Source organism: Mixophyes fleayi, chromosome 5, assembly GCF_038048845.1.
Source record: "Mixophyes fleayi isolate aMixFle1 chromosome 5, aMixFle1.hap1, whole genome shotgun sequence".
Classification (NCBI taxonomy): Eukaryota; Metazoa; Chordata; class Amphibia; order Anura; family Limnodynastidae; genus Mixophyes; species Mixophyes fleayi.
Genome location: NC_134406.1, coordinates 4450815 through 4467132, shown reverse-complemented (window position 1 = coordinate 4467132; position 16318 = coordinate 4450815). Strand labels below are relative to the sequence as shown.

General features: G+C 43.6%; 1 protein-coding gene across 3 annotated transcripts in view; it reads left to right on the top strand.

Annotated features, from left to right (window-relative positions):
* Nucleotides 1–15793, top strand: part of RHPN1 (rhophilin Rho GTPase binding protein 1) — a 35824-nt gene extending 20031 nt beyond the window's left edge. For all 3 annotated transcript variants that reach the window (XM_075211616.1, XM_075211617.1, XM_075211618.1), the window contains 13 exons: nucleotides 642–770; nucleotides 1284–1359; nucleotides 2020–2097; nucleotides 2233–2357; nucleotides 2912–3078; nucleotides 3554–3741; nucleotides 5910–6066; nucleotides 9744–9863; nucleotides 10302–10496; nucleotides 10759–10835; nucleotides 11648–11794; nucleotides 13157–13315; nucleotides 15326–15793. In XM_075211616.1, coding sequence (XP_075067717.1) covers nucleotides 642–770; nucleotides 1284–1359; nucleotides 2020–2097; nucleotides 2233–2357; nucleotides 2912–3078; nucleotides 3554–3741; nucleotides 5910–6066; nucleotides 9744–9863; nucleotides 10302–10496; nucleotides 10759–10835; nucleotides 11648–11794; nucleotides 13157–13315; nucleotides 15326–15541 — 1834 coding nt within the window. In that variant the 3' untranslated portion in view covers nucleotides 15542–15793. The remainder of the gene's footprint in view (nucleotides 1–641; nucleotides 771–1283; nucleotides 1360–2019; nucleotides 2098–2232; nucleotides 2358–2911; nucleotides 3079–3553; nucleotides 3742–5909; nucleotides 6067–9743; nucleotides 9864–10301; nucleotides 10497–10758; nucleotides 10836–11647; nucleotides 11795–13156; nucleotides 13316–15325) is intronic.
* Nucleotides 15794–16318: the final 525 nt, after the last annotated feature.

Below are 16318 nucleotides of genomic sequence, written 5' to 3'. Positions count from 1 at the left end.
TGCCAGCTGTTTAATAAATATATTTCTTTTAGTAGGGTGTGTGCCCCTATTATAATTAGGGGGGATATGAATGTCCTCATCCGCTGTTCTAATCTCATTCAGTGACGTGTTCCACTATGCAGCACGGTGGCTCAGTAGTTAGCACTTCTGCCTCACAGCACTGGGGTCATGAGTTCAATTCCCAACCATGGCCTTATCTGTGTGGAGTTTGCATGTTCTTCTCGTGTTTATGTGGGTTTCCTCCGGGTGCTCCGGTTTCCTCCCACACTCCAAAAACATACTGGTAGGTAAATTGGCTGCTAACAAATGTACCCGTCTCTGTGTGTCTCTGTGTGTCTCTGTGTGTCTGTGTCTGTGTGTGTGTTGGGGGATTTAGACTGTAAGCTCCAGTGGGTCAGGGACTGATGTGAGTGAGTTCTCTGTATAGTGCTGCGGAATTAGTGGCGCTATATAAATAAATAGTAATAATAATATGCAGGTTCCGAACATCCGGTGTGTGGCTGGATCTATGGGGTGGACCATTAGCGTGGGGGCTTTATAGTTACTCTTTCTGACCCTAGTTGTTGCTGGACATTAGGAAGGATGTTTGGGTGTAACGATCCCCCCTGGCGTTATGGAATGACCGTGATGTGTTGTTACAGAGCCACCACAAACCACAAAGTCAAGGAGACCGTGGCCCTAGAGCTCAGTTACGTCAACTCCAACCTGCAGCTCCTGAAGGAGGAACTGGAGGAATTGAACAGCTCGGTGGAGGTCTATCAGAACGAGAGGTGAGGTCACTCAATGTCCCTGCTGTGTCCTTCTACAGGCCCTCCGTGACGTTCTGCTTCCACACGTATGTTAGATGTGAGAGCACGTATGTTAGATGTGAGAGCACGTATGTTAGATGTGAGAGCACGTATGTTAGATGTGAGAGCACGTATGCAACAGATCCGATCTCTTGGCCTGACCACTGAGCATTAGCTGACCCAGAACTGATGTATGATAGATGGGTCCACGCAGGACAGCATTATGCTGTACATTGTATCTAGACTTTTGTATGTTAATTACTTTTATGCCTGAAGGACCAGGAGCCATATTTCCCCCTTTATGGCAGCTCTGCTCTTCTTCCTTCACCATGAGTTCAGCCTCTTCCGGTATCTTCATTAATGTCTCTAAATACTAATCTGGAGAACGTCCATGTAATACGGGTGAAAGACGAGTTTTATGTACATCATAATAAGAACTGATAGACCACGTGGTAGACGTGATTCTCACTCTAGTAAATGATTTTGTGGTTCTAGTGAAGTCCTCAGTGTCCCCATGATCCCACTCGGCTTGAAAGAAACTAAAGATCTCGACCTGGTGGAAGCTCTGAAAGTAAGTTCCAGTTGCCCGTTACACGGTACATTGGGGTCTCCATGTCTGGGTTAAGTGCGCGAGGGGGGCTAGGAAACATCTTGGCTTTGCTATGGGTGCTCTGATTACCTAAGGATTCATAGATCAGATATGTCCATAATTGTGCTTCCAGCAATCAGGGTGAAAGATGAATTTAGTACATGGGGATGGCATTCCCATTGGCCTAATGGCCACTCTCTATAACCCTGGATAATGCCATGTTACTAAGACACCCGACATATAGAGCCTCCCCTGCAGCTGTGCATTCTGGGATTCTGTACCCTAATCACACTATATACCGCATAGAGCGGTTCTGTATAACTTCTGTCATTGACCCAGTCACAGCTCATATTAAAACTTTGCAGCAGAAAGTTCTAACCTCACATTTCCTCATAGTTGCTGCTGCAAGATATCTTTCTGTTTTAATCCTCCCTAAAATATAAGGAACACAGCTCTTAAATCACATTTTTGGTGCAGTCCATCGATGACGGCGTCCTCATAGGTGTGTCTGGAGGTGCAGGGTTTGTGTCGTGAGTGAAGTCTCTGTGGTCTTGGGGAAGCCCCAGTCCCCCCACACTCCTCACATGAACCCAGTATATGCAGATCTGATTCTCCTGACTCTTGTCTTTCACACTTATCCAGGATTTCATTGCTGACCACTACGGAGAAGACGGCAACCTCTATGAGAAAGAGATCAATGAATTCATGAATCTGCGACAGGTCGGTATCTTCTATAGGAATTAGGCTGCAGGTCACTAAGGAGTAACATGTACAATTATGTATAATTATTAGCGACGTGTAAAACTAGTTTCCTAGCAGAAGACTGATTAAGTATCTGCAGACTCTTCTCTCCAGGCCATGAGGACCCCCAGTCGCAGTGAAGCCGGCCTCGAGCTCTTGATGGAGTATTACAACCAGCTGTACTTTCTAGACAACCGCTTCGTCCCCGCTAACAGGACTCTGGGCGTCTTCTTCCACTGGTCAGTATGTTTCCAGTAATTGTCTACTTCATTCAGTGTCACCCAAAAATCAGCCTTCAGCCCGGCTTGTTGAGAACATGACAGATCACCAGCCGTGGAGTTCTGCTGAGCTCTTTGTCACGTTCTGGGACTAATTCTCAATTTACTTGGACTTGAAACTGCCAGGATGAGGGCCGATAATTAGAAAATGATTTTGTCTTCAGTCAAATTTCTTAAAATTACTAAAATCAAATCTTTGTACTAATAAAAGCTGCTGCTGCTAGAGGCCGTTCTTGGCTCCTGGCATCCATGAGTGGGGATCACCCTTGGTTAGTGCCATTTAATTATTATACATGTTGGGGGAACGGGTAAAGGCTCTTGAACAGTTGTGTAATTGGGGTAGAGGTCATTGAACAGTTGTGTAATTGGGGTAGAGACGCTTGAACAATTGTGCAAATGGGGTAGAGGCCCTTGAACAGTTGTGCAAATGGGGTAGAGGCCCTTGAACAGTTGTGTAATTGGGGTAGAGGCTCTTGACAAAGTGAAGCCGTAGTCTCATCACGTTTGATTTTCAGGTACGACTCTCTGACCGGCGTGCCTTCCTGCCAGCGCGCTCTGGCTTTTGAGAAGGGAAGTGTACTGTTCAATATGGGTGCTCTGTATACCCAGATTGGGGCACGACAGGATCGTCTGTCGGTACAAGGTGTACACACAGCCATCGATGCCTTTCAGAAGGCTGCGGGTGAGTGTCGCACATTTGTATATTCTCCTCCTGAGGCTTCATTGACCTGTTCTACATTTTATAACTGTAATGTGTGTTTGTTTTCCGAGCTTAGTGTAACATCTCGTGAGGATCTTAATGATCCTTTGCCTCTGTACATATTCTGTCTCTATTTACAGTCTCTTATATGTAACATCATTGATCTAGTGCCTTTCAAATTCAATCTTACAGACAAACTGTACGTGTATTTAAATTACAAAAAATAAGAAACAAGACTTAGTTAATTTCTATTACACCACGGATAGAATTTACCAACACGATGGATGGACAACGTTTTGCTTGGTAAAACAATAATGTACAGCAACATATATGTGTTTATAGAGACCTAACAACATTGGCCACCACAAAAAACCACTTTAAATGTATTTAAGTTCCCTCTGAGATGAACCCGGGAGCGGACAAAGTCCTTGTTAATGCTCCGGTCTCTTCTCTCCAGGATGCTTCAGCTACTTAAAGGAAAACTTCTCCAACGCCCCGAGCCTGGACATGAGCGCGGCTTCTCTGAACATGCTGGTGCGGCTGATGATCGCCCAGGTCCAGGAATGCATCTTCGAGAAGTTTGTCTTGGAGAACCCCCAGAATAGCTTTTTCTGCCAGCTCCAGTTGGCTCAGGAGGCGGCCCGAGTAAGTGCTCTGTGCTGGGACTTTATTTACACTGAGTGGTCCATCTAGTCTACCGATATATCCGTACCTCTCAGGTTGGGTGGGGGGAGGTCCTCTAACCTTCACCACCTCTGCTGGGAAACCACAGATCTATCAGATTTCTGTCTCTAAGCTGGACACAATCAGCTCTACAAGGTTCTCCTTATCGGTTGTCTTACGCAGCCCAAACACCATTGTAGTCGCCCTTCTCTGAATGTTTTCTCTATTATATCAATGTGTTTTTGGAGATTGGGCCTCCAGAATTGCAGACCTATAAAGTGACAATAAAGCCTCCCTAATCCTGGTACTAATACCTCTTTCTGTAGAACCATCTATTCTGACTTTTATCGCTGGTGTCTACACTGCTCACTGACCTTCATATCATCTGAGACTGGAACCCCAACATCCCTTTCCTCTGTGATGGACATTATTATACACTTCGCATTGTGCAGCTGGATCTTGTGTCCTGCGTGCATTATCTTTCCCTTTGATTCATTCAGTCAAAGATCCCAAACTTCCCATCTATTCCATTTTGTTGCATGATTTAAATGTCGCATAAAAGTGAAAACCAGCAGCAAGACTTAAGTTTGAAAACTAGTGAATATGTAGGATAGCTGTTACCTTTCTGAGAACTATCTGTCGTGCGTCTTGTGTAGTATAGAAACATTTCTAACCTCTCTGCCACTGACTGGTCCTGTAACCGAGATCAGCTCAATAATCACGATCCTTGTCCTTTCTTGTCCATTGTTCTCTTGTTGTGCTTGGTATATGTCTCTTGTAACCCCACTTACACGAAAAACATGTATTGCACATTTTAGGCAATTTTGAAAATTATATTCTCTATTGGGAAAACTCCCACTGAGATTTGGGGTAGAAGTTGTTGAACAGATATAAAATTCCCGACTGTTTTCAGGTACTACAAGATCATGCCAATTGCTCAGTAGTGGCTTACAAGTAGCAATATTGTTGGCTGTTTATTTTAGGCAAAATTATCCTCAAATAATCCCCCGTTTCCAAATAAAAGTCAAGTTAGTCCGTGCATTCTCCTGTCTCCTGTCTCTGTATCAGCCTCTGCTCAGGAGAATCTCCTATATCTGTAGTCAACTCTGCACAGAAAGATCTCCTCTGTCTTAACTTCTGTTCAGGAAGATCTCTATCTATATCCAGAACTGCTCAGGATCTTCTCCTCTGTCTGTTTCCACCTCCGTTCAGGATCTTCTTCTCCTCTGTCTGTTTCCACCTCCGTTCAGGATCTTCTCCTCTGTCTGTATCCACCTCAGTTCAGGATCTTCTTCTCCTCTGTCTGTATCCACCTCCGTTCAGGATCTTCTTCTCTTCTGTCTGTATCCACCTCCGCTCAGGAACTTCTTCTCCTCTGTCTGTATCCACCTCCGCTCAGGATCTTCTTCTCCTCTGTCTGTATCCACCTCCGCTCAGGATCTTCTCCTCTGTCTGTATCCACCTCCGTTCAGGATCTTCTTCTCCTCTGTCTGTATCCACCTCCGTTCAGGATCTTCTTCTCTTCTGTCTGTATCCACCTCCTCTCAGGATCTTCTTCTCCTCTGTCTGTATCCACCTCCGCTCAGGATCTTCTCCTCTGTCTGTATCCACCTGCGCTCAGGATCTTCTCCTCTGTCTGTATCCACCTCCGCTCAGGATCTTCTCCTCTGTCTGTATCCACCTCCGCTCAGGATCTTCTCCTCTGTCTGTATCCACCTCTGCTCAGAATCTTCTCCTCTGACTGTATCCACCACCGCTCAGGATCTTCTCCTCTGTCTGTATCCACCTCCGCTCAGGATCTTCTCCTCTGTCTGTATCCACCTCCGCTCAGGATCTTCTCGTCTGTCTGTATCCACCTCTGCTCAGGATCTTCTCCTCTGTCTGTATCCACCTCCGCTCAGGATCTTCTCCTCTGTCTGTATCCACCTCTGCTCAGGATCTTCTCCTCTGTCTGTATCCACCTCCGCTCAGGATCTTCTCCTCTGTCTGTATCCACCTCTGCTCAGGATCTTCTCCTCTGTCTGTATCCACCTCTGCTCAGGATCTTCTCCTCTGTCTGTATCCACCTCCGCTCAGGATCTTTTCCTCTGTCTGTATCCACCTCTGTTTGGTATTTGACTGTTATGTTGCTTTTGTTTCCACTACTCCAGGTTGAAGATGTATATACTCTGGTATATAGAACCATGATGCACCCACCTGTAAAAGACTACGTCCCTTTCTCGTGGACCACCATGGTCCGTGTAAAAGCTGAACATTTCAAAGCACTGTCCCACTACCACGCTGCTAATGCTCTCTGTGACTTTTCCAGTGAGTAGCTGCATCTTTTATGGTCCTATAGGGGGTGCTAGACAGCTGATGCCTTATAACTTAGATAGTCAGCTGATGCCTTATAACTTAGATAGTCAGCTGTTGCCTTATAACTTAGATAGTCAGCTGATGCCTTATAACTTAGATAGTCAGCTGTGCAACAGAAAGGTTCCATTTTATTGCTTAATATTTAAGGAGAACTCCACCAAAACACATTTCTACAATAACCCACCTACCAACTAGTAGAAGCTCTGGTGTTTGGATGTGATCACCGGTCAGTTCTGCAACAAATACTTTGGCTGTCATTCTACTAAATGGGGTAAGGTCTGGGGTGTTATTGTGATTACATTACTTTTAGCCGGAGTTCCTCTTTAATGTATTTTACGATTGCAGGTTCTTTGGACAGGGATAGTGGCAGTTGTTAGCTATGAACAAATCCAATAACATTGGTATTATAAATATATTTAATGTACAACATATTATTAATATTAGTTTTCATTTATTTTGATCACTTCTTACTGAGACTCATCTGACTCTACAAGTGTATGTATGTATAATATATATATATATATATATATATATATATATACATAAAACCCGCTCTCCCATGTGTTTATTTGATAGATATTGTTGAAACCTCAACAGGATAACACCTTACACAAAATTGGTACAATGACAAATACAAACATTAATAAATAAATATATTGAAAAATATACTTATATTCAAATGATGGATGGACCTATATATCACAATATTCTGTGATGTATTACATGTAAAAAAATTTAAATATAACATAGTGTGACATCGTTTAGACCAAATTATTTCACATAAACTGGATGAGATTGTTGAAAAATTCTTCTTCAACATGATTCAATCCATATGATTTCTTCCACCAGTTTCTCTCCTATGTGGTAATTACTAACAATTAATATACAATCGCCTTCAGTGCTCAAATAGTTTCGATGTGATGTCTGATCCGTCACCACCCAGATCCTTAAGTGAAATCACTTACCAGAGGAAAATTGATAAAGGGCCGGATATCAATTTTCTTTAGATCTTTTATCTTCCCTCCATGGAAATGTTGAGAATTCCTTCCAGGTACAATCCTTCAGTATCCGTATGGAGAAAGAAAAACAAAAAAGATCTAGCGTGATACCGTTTAGCTAAAAAACACTTTTATTGCACATATTGCATACATAACACACATGTAGAAAAAAGATACATAAAAAATGTTTAAAATAGAAAAACCTGGAACATGATTGTATGAGGATCCCTACCAGATGGACATGGATATGGGCACGTTGTTATAAGTCCCCTGGGTATCTGCACAATCACCACTTCTGGCACTAGGCCTAGGGACCGGAAGTGGGGTGGTGGAACGCAAATAGCGTTTCACCACTGACTATCGCCACCGCGGCTGCGAGTGATAAGAGCGGTGTAATCTCGTAGCTGTGAGTTTTATCGCTCTCTGGGACATATTTAATAATTACCGGATTTTTGCCCCATAATGTGTTATCTGTTATCGCCACGATGACAGACGACACTTCGGGGGAATTTACTACTAAGTCATATCGTGACAGCGCATCCGATAAGAGGCCTTCCCTAGGCCATGATATTTGTCTACTGAAGACTCTTTTATTAAATTTAAATTTAACATTTTACTTATAAAAAGCAGCTTCCGCCTGGTTAGGACTAATTAGGTCCCACCCTTTGTGAACACCGTAGAACAGCGGAGCGCGATCTTTCACCAGCAGTTTTCTCAATTTGCGTTCTGACATAATTGCTTGTGTGAACAAACCCGAAGTCCTGGTCACCCATCGTCTTGTACAGATGTAATATCCTCTAACGTGTAATCTGTCCTTGCAGCTTATAGAGCCTCTGTCCGATACACAGCGGTTACCAGTACAGTTATATATCTGATAATTAATGATCTCTCCCTTCTTACCATGTCCCACAACAAGTAACCGGGTTCTGACTTAACCCCTCTATAGACTCCCCGATGTTACACTGTAACTTCCATGTGGCGGACGGGATGAAACCTTTCATGTCGGGGTATGGAAACCCGAAAACACCCCGTGCACCCGGCACTGACGGGGTTAAAGGCGCTGATGCTGTAAATGCCATAAATTCAGAGAGAGAAAATGCGGCTGCTGCGCTTAATCCCCCCCGTCGCCCCCCAGCTATAATACTGACCCGAGCCCATCAATGTGCCCATTCTTCAGTCTCCTGTTCCCAGCTCTGTATAAATCCCCAGATTATCGTCCGCAATCTCTTTATGTGAATTCCTTCCGTGCTGGTTGTTGTACACACTGTGTAATCGTACAATACAAAGCTCTAGTCCTGGATTATTATATATAGAAATATCCCGTATTTTAGAGACACTGCGTAGCTAAGTTCAAGCTATTGTTATCTGTTCTCAGCCATGTAAGTGTCCCCTTTCATTGTCCTTCAAGGTACTAAATAATACAAATAATATGGGCAGATTTGACTGTAGTTTGACGCAAGCTTCAAGCTTTTAACACTTTGCAGTACAATTTCTCCAAACATAGTCTATTTATGACCCCTTCGCATTTTCTCAGTTCATTATCATTTCTTACCACATTGATAAGAAATTACTTAACATTGTAAGTTAACAAAATTGTTCCGCCAGGATAGGGGAGCGCAGCGAAGAGCCTGTAGCAATCACGATCACTTTACTCAGATCTAGGGGGAGGAGCATCTGAAGATCCCTGTCCTGCGATCCTCTCCCCATAGGTGAGAACAGCTAACGCCATCGGGATCAAGCTCCGAAAAGCTAAGGTTTCCAGGTCTTTATTAATTGGTCCAGTCCACAGTCCTGGTTCAGAATTATGGGGACTGTTGTATTCTGTGATGGTTATTCTGCAGGAGATATGATATCTCCTGTGTTAGGCTTTCGTTAAATAATCTGCATACAAAAATATGCCTAAACCATGCAGAAAAGGCCATTTCCGGATGGTTTGAACCTTGATAAATAGACCCCATAATGATCGCATTAAATATAAAACCATTAATTAGTTTTACTTGCAATACCATGGCTGACCACACGGTTTGCCGTTGAATGATTGTAGATATGAGGCTGCCGGGAGTATCACATGAATGAGCCCCATAAAAACGACCAACCCACTCGCTATGAACGACTGCCGCCAAATGATCACAGCTAGAATTCCTGGGACTCCCCTTCACCTCCAGCCAATCACAAGCCACTCCTGGGATCCCAGTCTGGGGCAATCAGGAAGTACCCCGGCACTTTTCAGTGTAGTGCTGGGGAGTCTCTGGGAAGGGGGCAAGTAGTGCACTATAGAAGGGGGACCCAACACTTATAGGGCTCTCTTTAAAATTAAATACAGGGACATCAGACATTAAAAATGGGGACACACATTTGACTGTAAGTCTCAGGCTATAAGATGTACCTAATTCTTCATCATTGGGACTAGATGAAGTTTAACACTGGAACTTACTTAATTTGGGAGCATGTAAAGTTCTAGTTAGTTAGCTGTGGTTAAAATGATTGGAAAATAAGGATAGAGTGAAAGATAAATAGGAATGTACTAAAGACCATGAGCTCTGATAGATACATTGTGTAGTGACAGCTGTATTATTATTACTGTGGGCTGCTTATGACATAAAGGATTAAAATATCAGATTTCATTTTCAGCCTCGCCAGGACTAGAGTTGATTGAGCATGAGAAGATGTTCTTGCAGTTCCACACCACACCACCAGAGGGCCCCAACATCATCTTCTTGCTACAAGACCAAGAGGAGCGCAGAAAACTAGGTAACATTCCTTCCCCATAGTCGTCACCCTGAGATATTTGTTTATTCCCGAACTTAGCACTTGAATATAAAGCTCTGAGTACCTGCAGGTAAGGGAAGAGAGGCTGGGACTGGTATATAAAGCTCTGAGTACCTGTATATAAGGGAAGAGAGGCTGGAACTGGTATATAAAGCTCTGAGTACCTGCAGATAAGGGAAGAGAGGCTGGGACTGGTATATAAAGCTCTGAGTACCTGCAGATAAGGGATGGGAGGCTGGGACTGGTATATAAAGCTCTGAGTACCTGTATATAAGAGAAGGGAGGCTGGGACTGGTATATAAAGCTCTGAGTACCTACATATAAGGGAAGGGAGGCTGGGACTGGTATATAAAGCTCTGAGTACCTGCATATAAGGGAACAGAGGCTGGGACTGGTATATAAAGCTCTGAGTACCTGCAGGTAAGGCCCATCTGAAGAAGGCTGTGATGAAGCATGAAGAAGCTATGAGGGTCCACGGCCTGTGTAAGATTCTGCGTAAGATGGACATCCTGCAAGAAGTCCTCAACTTGGCGCACAAGAGGTCGCTCAACAACTACTCCGACATCGACCATGAGGAAGATTTCTTCGAGACCGGCGAAGCCCCTGACATTCAGCGTAAGAATAATTTATTCACTGCCTGTAATGAGTCACCTCGTTATAGGACTACTTCCCGCGACCAGTGTTTAGCTAATAATTATCCCTCATCCTGTTCACCTTAGTATTTTAGTATTAGATCCCTATTACATATTATTAACATGACTAAAACAGAATGTTAGTGCTGATGTACATAGGGTGGGGGGGTGGGGGGCAACGTGTCTGGGGGCTTATTCACATATTCTACCGGACATCATGACTTATTCCTCTATCTCGTTACCAGCAAATACCCATCAGAAGCCGGAGATAAAGATCCCCATTTTCTCCAAGGTGAAAGTGACGGATATTTTCCACCGATTGGTAAGTACGAAGGTTGGAAAATACAAGAATGACGTCTTATAATGTGGTATTAAGAGCCAAGTGCAGAGAGTTGTGACTGAGTCACTGAGGTTGGGCAGAAGAAGACAATGTGACCATAGTGTCCATAAATCTTTTACATTGGAAGTCGTTGTATTAGGGCGTCCAACAGCTACAAGGGAATCCTGGAGTGTAACCCTTACAGTGCCCACATGCTCATTCTGTGATGACTTGCAGTACATACAGGAGAATTTGGGAATAATTATGTAATGTACCATATGGTATATGTGTACTATAGGTAGATGTCCGTATAATGGCTGAGAGATACGGTGGAGGGAAAGGGTATGGGCACTTGGGAGAGCCGGAGGTGGTATACTGGCATACGATCAGTAGCTACAGAATCCTACTGCTCACCCCAAGAGCTGACATTCACTTTCTTTGCATCTATGCCCCAGGACACCGCTCTGTGCAGCTGATGTTTTACATTAGTGTCCCCTGCAAGTCCATGGAGGAAACCTGTGTTGGGTGTTTTACACATTGGGGGATATGACGTACAAGTGGGGGATCTGCAAATATTTCTGATAGAACAACTGTACAATTTGACACCATATTCTATGTAAATGTCCTTATTTAGGAGGTGGGGGCAGCAAAATCTGAAAAAAGAATGAAGCTTTAGGTATGATCATAAGTGGGGGTGAAGAATAACGCTGTAGAATATGAAGTAGAAGAGGATGATCCTAATACGTGTTAGGTCAGAGATAACACTTGTATATAACACACATGTAGATGTAATCTGTACGTTGCTCATCTCGCAGGGTCCGCTGTCCGTCTTCTCGGCCAAGCACAGGTGGCGGCCGGCACAGAAGGTTCATCTGGCTCGGGGGGAGGACGGTTTTGGGTTCACTCTGAGAGGGGATTCACCGGTGCTGATCGCTGGCGTGGTTCCTGGAGGCTGCGCCGACGTATGTACATTATACTGTATATTATACTGTGAAGAGATGAAAGTGGCCAAATTGTCACAAAACTTTGTGTGTGTATATACATATATGTGTGTGTGTGTGTGTATATACATATATGTGTGTGTGTGTGTGTATATACATATATGTGTGTGTGTGTTTATAAATTCCTATCCAGACAAAACTGCAAACCAGCAACTTTATTATCACTTTTAAAGTTTAAAATGAAGCTGTTCCATTATTACCATCCATAGCAGCAAGTCAAAAAAAGACAGATAACCAGCATAATTATTTCACATTATACTCATCTTATGCTGGTACTTGTGGAACAGAGCTCATTATAGTCATAAAATACATGTCTTTTAGATACAATTTTAAACTATTAATTAAAAACACAACATTCTACAATTAACGATCACAATACATAAATTGTGCTGTAAGTAATAAAAAATTGGGGATTTGTTACGTTAGTAACGTCATTTAATCTGAAGTTGATATATTTACTATTCTGGAACATATTTTCTTAAATCTTTTATATTTATTCTAATAAGTCTCAGGTCCTTGTCTGCACTGAGTCCCTGTTCTATAGGAATCCGTTTGTCTTCAGCCTGAGTCTTCCTATGTGAGAGCCCAATGCAGACATCCTAATACAGCCATGCAGAGGATATAATGTATCCGCTCTCCAAGTTATATAACATATTGGGGGAATTATCTCTTTTTCATCGGATGTCTGAGGAATAATCTGCAGGAATATATGGTCGGAATTGCTGTGTAAATTTATCATTTTCTAGCCGGTTATGTAGCAGCGGCTCCCAAACAAGATCACGTCCAGTTTCAGTTGATTTCAGGACAGTTTTACAAATAAGTTTGTTAGTGTTTCAAAATTTCCTTCCACTTATTGTGTGTCAGTGACTATGTACAATATCTTAAGGGATAACCCCAGCCAAAACTAAGATTTTATTCCACCCAAAACTCCGTTTTACTTATCAGTACTCTGGGGATCCTGTGATCCGGTCAGTCAGACCCAGATGCATCTACTGATCCAATCAGGAGATCCGTCTCATTCATGGGAATGATGTTAAGGGGAGGGGCGTTGACAACCTGATCACGCCCATCTCGGCAGGAAAGAGAATTATTTCTAAATTTCGGGTTCCACCCAAAACTAAATTTAGTCTTTAAAACTAAAATCAGGAATCGTTGTTCATGTTTCTATTATTGATCGGTTTGTGGGTCTCTATGAAAACTAAAATATAAAGAAGTGTACGAGTAATCCCTGGCTCCGTACGTATCCCAGCAATCCTGTCCCATGTAAATACTTCTCCCAGGTATGATACAGCTCTTATAATACTTTTCTCACCCGTGTTTCAGCGGGGCGGCGTGAAGGAGGGCGCCTACATTGTGTCGGTCAATGGTGAAGACTGCAAGTGGGCGAAACATTCTGACGTGGTTCAGTTGTTGAAAGACACCGGGAAAGACGGGGCGGACATCGAGATTGTGACCTTCCAGAGCGCCGACATACAGAACATGGTAAGCACACGCAACTACAGTGGTGTCTGACGTGTCTACATGACGTGAGGCCGGTGTGATGTCCGTTCTGTCTCTCACCAACCTTTTGTCTTCTTACACTGTTAGAACACTGCTGAGTCTGACTCCTCCCTCTAATTTACATACTGCAGCCCTCGGCATTACGCAGGACAGATATTACACATGGTCACAGAATCGTAACTCATCCTAATCTTTAAGATAGTCCCTGGCTTTAGGCCCCTGGTACAGTGGAGGACCTGACTCCCCCCGTCCCAAGTGCAGGCCGAGCATGTTCCTCTAGCGTAGAAATACAACTATTCTACACCGACACCTGACTGTCAATCATCCCAGCATTATACATTCTTTGTATTATTCTTTTTACAGTTAAATCTGATGATCTGTATAAAATGATGTTTTGTGAATATAAATATAATATATCTTTGTAGATCACAATGGTATTAGAAATTTATCTTTGCATTTGAACCATTGTAGTAGCAATAAAGTAACGCGGGCTATGTACAGTAAGGACGTGATTGAGCCGCTGCGTACGGATGCAGACAGGGGCTTAGTCGGAGATACGGCTGAAAAGTGTTTTTATTTGTGGGTGGGCGGGGGCGGGTGTAAGTGGCGGATGATGATGATGATGAGAAGCGCCCAGACTAACGAACCGCTCTTAATTAGAGGTCTGTGAATTCATCTCCCCAACACTTATTGAGCCTGTAGTAGCCGTTCGGCCATAGATTAGGATTTGCCGAATGTGTTGCAGCAAAGATAAAAATGTTTTATTTTTTTTTGTACTTATGTTAGGAAGTTGCTCCTGCTGTATTAGGTGAATGAAGTTTTAAATGATGCTTCATGACAATTGTGTCTGTAATACATAAAATAAAAGGTTTTTGTACATGTCTGCAAGTCGGACGTCAGTGTCTGTTGTCCAGCGGACGCATCTGCTGCTCGTTCAGATCTGGACGCACTTTCAGCGCTCATACGCACACACGTGTGCTAGTTATTCTCACACTTCTACCCTGAATCAGCCCCCGAGTGTATGTTTGTTTAGGATGATCTCATGCAACAGAATTAAGGGCAATTTGTTGTTGCCAAAATGATTTGTAATTGTGACTTTTCATGGATAGTTTACAATATTCCATAACACAACAGACCTGGGCTTCCCAGCCACAAGGGGACATATTGTGCTGTATATAGTATTAGAATAACAATGTTGATCATTGATCTGGAAGACAGAACTTTCATTACAGATAATTGCTGCTATTATTACTGCAGTGGTATAAAGACAACTCGGCCTATATCCTCCTGTGAGTCTGTTGTACGACCTCTGTACATAATCTGTAACGCGGTCTTTGTCATTTCCGGGAGCGTTACTGCTGGTTATCAGCGCGGTTCTATCTTTAGGACACAATTATTTTATAGGACAACGTGGGATCCTCTCTAGAATCCCGTATAATGTAACGGAACGGCAGAATCCCTGCTAATGAGCTCAGTGCCGGGTGATCCTGACAAGTGCTGAGCTGAATCTGTCCGTATGTTGGAGACTGAGCTCAGACAATGACTGTGCCCCATACGATCTGCCAGAGCCGTAACTTAGAATTCTAGTGCCCTGGGGCGAGAAAGACAAATTAACCTAAAATATTCCTAAATTGCGCCCCCCTTCAGCGTTGCGCCCTGGGCGGTCGCCCCTGTCACACAGCCCTAGTTACGGCCCATACGATCTGCCCGTTGGCTGCTTGTGGCGATCACTCATATCTTCCGGCACAGTCACTATTATATGAAGATCCTCAGATTTCCTGTACAGGATCAGACATAATTTATTTGCTTCCTGCAGTAACTGTATCACAAGGACACGAATTTATATGAGAACTGTCGCAGGGTTTTCCATATTGTAATGTTTGTATTTCTCGGTATCGGTCAATGTTTTTTTTATAGACGGTTTTATTGAGATTTTCCCATCACCAGTATTATAATATAATTGTTTGACATTTGCTGTCTGTCCTGTACCAGGTGTTGGACAAGAAGTCGTCCATGCTGACCTCCAGCGAGATACTGAAAGGCGATAAGGAGAACAGCAGGAAGACCATCGTAGTCAGTAAACACTCCAGCACCCTGTTCCTCTGGAATAGAAGAAACAACGCCGGGAAACGGAACCCCAATATCCCGAATCTCAGCGCCCTCCAGCTGCCGTTCAGCGCGGTGCAAAGCAGCGAGTCCATGTACTGAGTCAGTGACCAGAGACTGTGTAGCCGGCCCATAGACGGGTCCAGCCCCCGCGGATCCATGTTCTGCCCCGTACTGCAGTCTACAAGGCAGAGAGATGATTCCCTATCTGTGCTCTGTATATAAATGTAAAAGATAATTTATAAATTGCTCTGTGACCTCAGCGGACGTGAGAGAGTCGGAGCTGAGAGTGATATTTTGTGTTCACTAAATCTGCTGTTTAGGGAAGAAATAAAACTGGTTGTTATTAGTACAGTGGTGGTGGTGGAGGGCTGTAGTCTGGGGATTGGGGTCTTGTTGTGATTAAAACCAGCAGAGCGTGTGCACCAGTCCTCAGGTTGTGGCACATGCTCCATCGCCAGGTGGGTGGAGCCTGGCGGATGAGTACGTACAGACATTCTGGAGCTGGTTCTAGGAGAACAGAGGTCTCTCCTGCCCCTCAGTAATGATAGATCTCAGTGATGTGATTTACTGCTTACTATATATACTAATATATGGTAACAAGAGTGAGGCGCTGTTAGTGATCATCTGTCTAACACATCGCCCTGTACACTACTGGGATACGAGCACTCGGCGCTGACGCGTTTCCTCCTCTCTGCACAACACATCATTTTGTGTCTCTGTCACCCCCCTGGGCTGGAGCTAAACAGATGTTATTTGTGTTCCTTATGTGAGGTTCAGGTGGTGCCAGAATGACCAGAAATGTCGCAGTTTTCTTAATTTTTTGGAAGCTCGACAGTCCAGACAAACGCTCGGTGTCAGGACTGAGAATTGTGCTCA